The sequence below is a fragment of the Helobdella robusta genome (genome assembly GCF_000326865.2).
Source record: "Helobdella robusta unplaced genomic scaffold HELROscaffold_35, whole genome shotgun sequence".
Classification (NCBI taxonomy): domain Eukaryota; kingdom Metazoa; phylum Annelida; class Clitellata; order Rhynchobdellida; family Glossiphoniidae; genus Helobdella; species Helobdella robusta.
In genome coordinates, this window is record NW_008704704.1 from 1,949,732 (window position 1) to 1,958,243 (window position 8,512).

The 8,512-nt window shown below is 30.4% G+C and overlaps 1 protein-coding gene across 1 annotated transcript in view; it reads right to left on the reverse strand.

The window, feature by feature from the left end:
* Positions 1-8,512, reverse strand: part of HELRODRAFT_83069 (hypothetical protein) — a gene marked incomplete at both ends in the record, with an annotated part of 26,281 nt that overhangs the window by 14,783 nt on the left and 2,986 nt on the right. The window contains 4 exons of the mRNA XM_009023305.1: positions 2,766-2,867; positions 3,932-4,022; positions 4,267-4,341; positions 4,500-4,645. Coding sequence (XP_009021553.1) covers positions 2,766-2,867; positions 3,932-4,022; positions 4,267-4,341; positions 4,500-4,645 — 414 coding nt within the window. The remainder of the gene's footprint in view (positions 1-2,765; positions 2,868-3,931; positions 4,023-4,266; positions 4,342-4,499; positions 4,646-8,512) is intronic.

Consider the following 8,512-nt stretch of genomic DNA (forward strand, 5'->3'; position numbering starts at 1 on the left):
ACAAACATTCGGTAGAATTTATAGAAAATTGTAAAAATTGTGGTCTATTACCAACATATGTTATATATATATATATATATATATATATATGTTATATATATATGTTATATATATATGTTATATACATATAAATATATGTATATATATATTAGGGATGCACCGGATTTAAGTTTTCCAAGTCCAGCCAGGGCCGGACTTGGCCGGATTTAAAATTCAAACACCGGCCGGGGCCGGATTTTAGTTACCCTTTTACATACGTTAAAAAAATACTCACCTTTACAATTATCTACATGTTGAACATCAAAAAATAACACCAAGCAAATAGTTAATTAATTCAAATATATAAATAAGTTGTGTGATATGCTAAATTCTGTACACAAAGATCAGCTTATAATTTATGCATAACCCATGTTATAGCATAAAAAAAATTGTCCAGCTCACCTCACAATTAGTGATGTTGTTATTATGTGTCATATATGTTTAGCCTTTAACTTATTGACATAAAATTAATTGAATTCAATAAAAAAATTTTTCTATTTATAACATTTTTAAATGTTGATAGACGCTTAAATCCGGCCCTAAATCCGGCCCCAAAAAAAGCCCGGATATATATATATATATATATGAATATTGAATAAATATTGAATATTATTCAATATTCATATATATATATATATATATATATATATATATATATATATATATATATATATATATATATATATATATATATATAAAAATATATATATATATATATATATATATATATATATATATATATATATATATATATATATATATATATATATATATATATATATATATATATATATATATATATATATATATATATATATATATATATATATATATATATATATATATATATATATATATATATATATATATATATGTATATATATATATATATATATATATATATATGTCTATGTCTAAATATATATATATATATATATACTATTACAAAGATATTTTAGAGAGAATATATGTGTCAGTTTTTTTTTGTGTGTGTATATCTTTTTGTCTCTCTTTCTCTATATATATAGAAACATATTCTTCTGTGTATATATATATATATATATATATATATATATATATATATATATATATATATCCAATATTCTATAAATTCTACCGAATGTTGCCCGTTAATATGTTTGTAGTTCGTTTTTTCGATTTTTCTCACTAAAGTTTTTTGGTGAACGTTTAGTTTATTAAAATTCAAAATAAACTTATTTTCCGAATTCATGCAGCAAATAAGGCCATATTTCGATTCCGAATGAATCATCATCAGTGCTTTCTGCTGTTTATATAGGGAAATATTGACTTTGTCAAAATGAATTTAGATGGAGATTGACTATGTCAAAGTGAATTTAGATGGAAATTAGGTGTCAGGTTTCTTTATTGGCTGGTCATCTTCTTTGGTCTCCTTTTCTTCATCGATAGCATCATATTCTTCTTTGTCAATATTTACAATGCTAGTTTTTATTACTTCTTTGTTTTTGTTGTTGGTTAAGCGCCGGGTTGGAAGTGAGGTTGTCATTTTTTGTTGTATATTTATTTTTGGTTTATTGATGTCAATTAGGACTGCTTCTGCGTGTAGTTGCTGTTCTGGTATATTACTTTAGTGTTACTGTCGAGGATTTCACGGCTAATAGTGATTGAGTGTGTTGAGTCCAAATGAGATTTGATAGCACCATTCTGTTTATGCATCGTAAGCTTTCTAGTTAGTGAGGTAGTAGTAATCCCGATATAAGAGTCATGTTGACGTGCACAGCCGTCAAAGGGGCAATTAAATTCATATATTACGTGATTACGCTTTAACTCAGAGTTATCTCTAGGACTGCTGTTGTTTTTCAGTATTAGGTGAGACGTCTTTTTATTGTTGTAATAAATTCGGAGTTTAACTTTACTATTTGGGTTGGTTGGTGTGACATTTTTATTGATGATATGTTTAAGAATAGCTTCATCTACCTTGTATGCAGTTGACATGTGATTTCTGTAATACAAGATGATGTCGTTATCTTGATTGTTGGTACTAGGAAGGTTATTGCTGTGTAGTAATTTGCCTTTAACAATCTTTTCAATAGAGTAAGTCTTATATCCATTGTTTACTAGCAGGTTAGTGACTCTCTTTAATTCAGCGTCGCGATTTTCAATATCACCGAAAAACTTTAGTGAGAAAAATCGAAAAACCGAACTACAAACATATTAACGCCAAACATTCGGTAGAATTTATAGAATATTGTAAAATTATGGTCTATTACCAACATATATATATATATATATATATGAATATTGAATAATTACAGGAGCACTAGCTTCACTCGAGAATGTCAAAACAAATGTTTTACATGTTTTTTGAAAACATGTCGGCTCATGTTGAATTTCTTCAAATCTACAGGTAGTGTACTCCAGATTTTTGCAGAAGAAACCAAAAATCTTCTCATCCCAAAACAAAACGAATTTTTAAAACACGTGATCATCATTTTTTCCAATTAATTTTAGGCTATACGCTAATTAATTTGTGAAGTGCACATCACCATGAAAATATTTAAATTAAACCAAAACTTCATTAGAATTGCCAGTATTTTGTGGGCATGATCTGACCTCTTATGTCTAAAATATTTTGCCAATTTTTAATATAAATTTACCGAAAAATACCATTGAAATTTTTCATAATTAGTTTTACTTTTATTGATATTTCTGAAGCACATCACACAAACAAACATAACAGAACTTACACTCCTCCAGAGGCCGGAATTCCGACGCACCAAACAACTAAGATGCAATTGTGCAGGAAGAAAATGATAAAATATATGAAAAAATATATGCTGCTGTCATTTCTGTGTAATAAATTAAATTATATTCAAATAAATAAATAAAAAAAGAAATAATAAAAAAACAGTAAAAAATTATTTTACTGGTAGCATATGTAAAAACAATGCTAACAATGTTTATCCTCATAAAATTAATTTTTTAAATTAACAATAAGTAGCTCATTTTCTATTCTGTTTAAAATCATTGAAAATAATAGTTTCGTCATCAACATAACTACCGTTGTCACCACTAAAATCATCAACGACGTTTAACCGGTAAGCTTTCTAGAGCTAAGCTTTCTACACTTTTCAATCTAGTACATTCACCATTACTGCGGCTACGTGCTAACTTTTTACAAATCTTTCTCTCCAAGGATACCGTATCTGACTTGAAGTCTTCATCGGTGTTTTGATTAAAGTTAAATGTTTTGGGCCAACTTTTTTTAATGTACTTAGCTGTTATATTTTATGTCATAATGAATAGAATTTCTTACGCATTTGCAGACAACAGTTAGCTCAATCGGTAAGGTGACATGTTTCGTGTAGATACGCGATGGCCTGTTTTGCATAATGCCCGTCCGAACATCAAACACTCTCACACCCCACGCGTGTATGATGCGATGACTGCGCGCCCATACGTTATGTGTATAAACGTAGTGCAGTGCGGATGGTACAGCTTCTGTGGCGCAAAGGTTTAAACATAGGAATGATATGTAAGAAGTTCTGCTCATGTAAGAGCTGCATGATAAAAAAAAGTCGCTCCATAGATCATTCGATTGTTTCTATGCTAAACAGTTAAGAGTTGAATCTATGTAACTGTATGACTACAATTCAACTAAAATTGAACCAATGCCTCTCCTCTCTGGCATGACGACACGAAACGACAATATCACTCAAAATACAAGTCAATAAATTTGTAAGTGAAACTTCGCTACAATAACCAGCTACAATAATAATTAATTATAAGAAGCCATTTGTTAATGCGTGGACGCCAGACACGTCCAGTTTTTAAAATTTTTATTTTTAGTACTCTAACTATTTACGTTTTCATTCAATTTATTTTTCAAAAAGTTTACAAAATTATAGCTAACTTGAAAGCGTTGTAGACTGGTCTGAACCAAAATATATAGGACAAGGGAATACAAAGAACAAAATAAAAAATAGATATGCCAAATGTGGAACCTTTAAATTAAAAATATCTTTTCAAAAAAATTACCAAAAGGCAATGTTTTTATATTCAAATTTAACAACATTAAAACAATAACTCAATCTTTTTAATAAAAATTCACATTTACATTCAAATTTAACACAATCATTCATTTTGAAACTAAAGAAAAAATTCATTAGTAACATATAATGTGTTTCAATCTACCAAGTATAAAAATGAAATGTGCAGAAGCTGAACGGTTCTTCGCAAATTACATACCTGACACAGTTGAATGTTCGACAATAAAATATGATATAGCTCCACAAACATTCAGAAGCATCAAAAGGCTGAAGGCTGAAATAAATAGATAAATTAATATTATATGGATGTGTCCCTTTCAATGAATGAATAAAAGCATTAGGATATAAACAGACTCTGAAGTATAAAAAAGAGCAAAACAAAAACAATAATTTAAACTGTTGATACTCTTAATATTTAGAAGAGCAACCAACATATCCATATGTAGAAATGTATCCTGACAATCAACTGAAATGGTTGAGGAATATCAACATTGAAATCTTGCACAAAACACGGTTTCACGGGACAGAAGGATGGCAGAGGGGGAAAATTGTTTGTAATGCCTAAAAAAATAAAAATGCTATTTAGAGTTTTACAAAGTGTTGGACATAACTAAACTAATCAAAAATTGCTATTCATGAAATTATGAGAATTGTTGTTTGGTTAAATTTTACACGAATAATTTTCAGTTTTATCGTCAATGATTGTTTTATGAAGAATTTGATTGCTGAAATACATTGGATTTACGGATAAAACATGTTTTTTAACACTTTTTTAAATACTTTTTTATGCTTTACAAAGATTAAACATTGAAAAAGCAGCGATTGGTACAACATGCAAGGCATAAGCATAACAATAGAAAATTAAAATCATAAATAAAGAATATAATACTAAAACGCAAATGCAAATAAAATAATACAAACTACAGAAAATATACTAGAATTAAATATTTAATTAAAAATAATCCTCACAAATTATTTAAACAAGTTAATTTATTTAATTAACAGCTACAATGAGGATATATAAAAACTGTGTTACAAAAATATTAAATGACCAAAAATTTTATAGATTCCACGTATTATCATCAAATATTATCTAACTATACATTTAAAAAATCATTATAATCAATTGGCATTTATTTTACCATTATCATTTTACCACGCTATATCGCTATTTCATCGACAACTTTTGTGGTTATTTTGAAGGTGCAGGTTACCACTTTTTACACTTGTTAAAAAATTTCAATGCAACAATTAACTTATTTTTACAACACATTTTCACAACACATTCATTTAATATTTTAATTATGTTTCTCTGTATTATTTTACGATTTTAATGAAGAACAGAGACATCAGTTTTCATAAATATTGGTAGACTAACAAAATTAAGAACCGAGTTTGATATTTATTATTATTATTTATAATTACATTTATATTATTACTAACTAATACTTCGCACAATTCTCCACAAATTGTTATCTCAGTCTCAGTGTTGGCAATCTTCTAAAATACCAATTTGCTGGAAAAAGAACTCTACAGCTTTAAAATATATATAAATATATATAAGAATATATATATATATATATATATATATATATATATATATATATATATATATATTAGATTATTTATATATAAAGCGCCCTTTATTGTTCTCAAAGGCGCTAACAATGTAAAAGTTGATTAAATGCGCTAATGCAAAAGTTGATTAAATGTTTCACTTCAATCAAATCATATCATAAAAAGTTTGTCTGAAAAGATGGTTATTTAGCTTTCTTCGAAATTCAGTAATTGAGAACCCACGATTTCACAAGTCAACCGGCAAACTGTTCCAAATCTTCGGTCCCATAACAGCGAAATCTCTGCAACCAACAGCAAGCTGAGTTTGTCGAATTGTTAACAAATCTAAATCGTTTGACCGTAACTTCTGACACTGTAACGGTGCATTTCTTGGAACAATTCGATCCATTAAATATTTCGGCGCTAATCCATTAATGCTTTTATACACCAGTAGGGCAATTTTGAAGACAATTCTTTGTTGAACGGGCAACCAATGAAGATTGAAGAGAATAGGAGTAACATGATCAAAATATGAACCACCAGTTAACGACTTGGCAGTCCGATTTTGAATTAATTGTAACTGTGCAACATACTTTTTGGGTAAACCGTAAAATAAACTGTTGCAATAATCGATCCTCGAGTGAATGAACGAGTGAATTAAACAATGCAATGTATGCATATTTAGAGATCCTTTGATGAGTCTCAATTTTCTCAATTGGTAAGTACATTCTTTCAACAACAACTTTATGTGCAATTGCATTGTCATGTTTGTATCAAAAATAAATCCAAGATTTCGTGCTGACGCACAAAATTCGATGACAGATTCCTTTATTCTGATAGTGTTGATACCCACTCTATTCACTTGTTGCCATGTACCCACAGGCAAAAACTGGGTCTTGCATTGGTTCAACTTTAATCTGTGCCCCATCATACAAACATCAATGGCTGATAAACACGATACTAAATCATCGACCACATCACCAAACGACGAGGGAGAGGAGTTGGCTATTATTTGGATGTCGTCAGCAAATGCATGAAACCTGAAATTGTACGACTCAATTATTGTGTAGACATCTGCTGTATAAAGCAAAAAGAGAATGGGACCTAAGACGGAACCCTGTGGTACACCGTATGACAAAGCATCGACAGCTGCCAAATTTGTTTTGAATAAAATTTGTTGAGTACGACTAGCAAGGTACGACACGAACCACTTGTGAACGACTCCCGATAGTCCAAATGTTTGCTTCAGTTTTTTGAGAAGTAATCGAACGCCGAGCTCATGTCCAAGAGAGCAAGCAATGACACATTTTGTTCGTCCATTGATGAATACAACCTTGACGAAACATCAATTAAAGCTGTTTCCGTCGAGTGAAACACACGATAACCCGACTGGTGAACCGGCAGAAGATTATGAATTTTCAAATGAGAAGCAAATTGTGATAAAACGATTCTTTCAACCAACTTTGACAAAAACATAAGGTTAGATACAGGTCGGTAATTTTTTAACTCATGTCTATCAAGAGAATTCTTCTTCAAAATCGGTGTAACAACAGCATTTTTAAACGCTGATGGAAATGAGCCAGAACTTAAACACAAATTTATGAAAAACGTTAAAAACGGTAAAAATTAATCTTTTAAGAATTTTTGTGGGCACACAATCAAGAAAACAAGATTTTGATGGGACTCTAAAATGACTTTTTTTATGTAGCTGTCAGTACAGGGCGAGAAGTTTGAAAAAAAAGATTCTTCATCAAGATCACATAAAGTGAATGTTGGTTCATCACAATGATTGGTTGAATTACGAACATCATCAATTTTGCTTTTGAAAAACTTGGAAAAGTCAAGAGAACTATGATCAACTTCTGATACATCCACTACCTGTTCCATTCCAAGCAAACCGTTAACGGCATTCTAAAGACGTTTTGGTTTGTTGCTATTTGATTCCACCAAGTTTTTCCAATAACAGTTTTTCTTTTTGACAAAAAAGCAATATTTATCTTTAATAGCTTGTCGCCAGATATTCTCATTTTTATCACTTGGGTTGTTTCGATAAACCCGTTCTAATCTGCGACATAGCCTTTTCAAATTCCTGCACTCTCCGTCGAACCAAGGGGCTAATGGCATATGTTTAGAGTTGACAAAGTGTAGTGGAGCCACTTCATCAACAACCCTCCTCATCTCACGATCAAACAACACAAATGCATCATCCACGTCATCACTATCAAACGGACCACTGATTGGAGAGTTTAAAATTAGTGATTTAAAACGATGTGTATCCAAACGGTTCCAAGAGCGTACCAACCGCCTTGTTGTCAATGGTAGCCTGACACTGACCGAGAATGAAACATTAATCAGACCATGATCTGAATAAACACCACTGGGATCCACTCTACAATTAGACAAAGGAATATCAGGAGTGGAAGCAACTAAATCAAGTGTGCCACCCAAGTTATGGGTAGGCTCATTAACCACGTTTTTTAACTGAAACGAATCAAATATTTCAAGCAGATTAATTGAGTGTGTATCACCAGGCCTTTCAATATGAATATTAAAATCCCCAGCCACTATCAAACCATCACCCAATGCAAATAAATGTTCCAACACCGATGTCAGCTCAAGGTGTGTGTATATATATATATGCAGAAATGCAATTATTTATGAAAATCACAGCATGTTCGGTTTCTTTAAGATCTGACAGTTTAATCCCAAATTGAAAAAATCTCTTGTTTATCAGCGAGAAGATATTTACTGAGGTTAATAAACCGATCCGTTAATCCATTGCTATTTGTTATTATTAGACTTGTCAACTTTTTAATGAAATTTAAGCCTTGAGGTGTATTTATGAGTATTGAGTCTTTTGTCTTGGGCTTTGTTGAGCTCATCTTTGA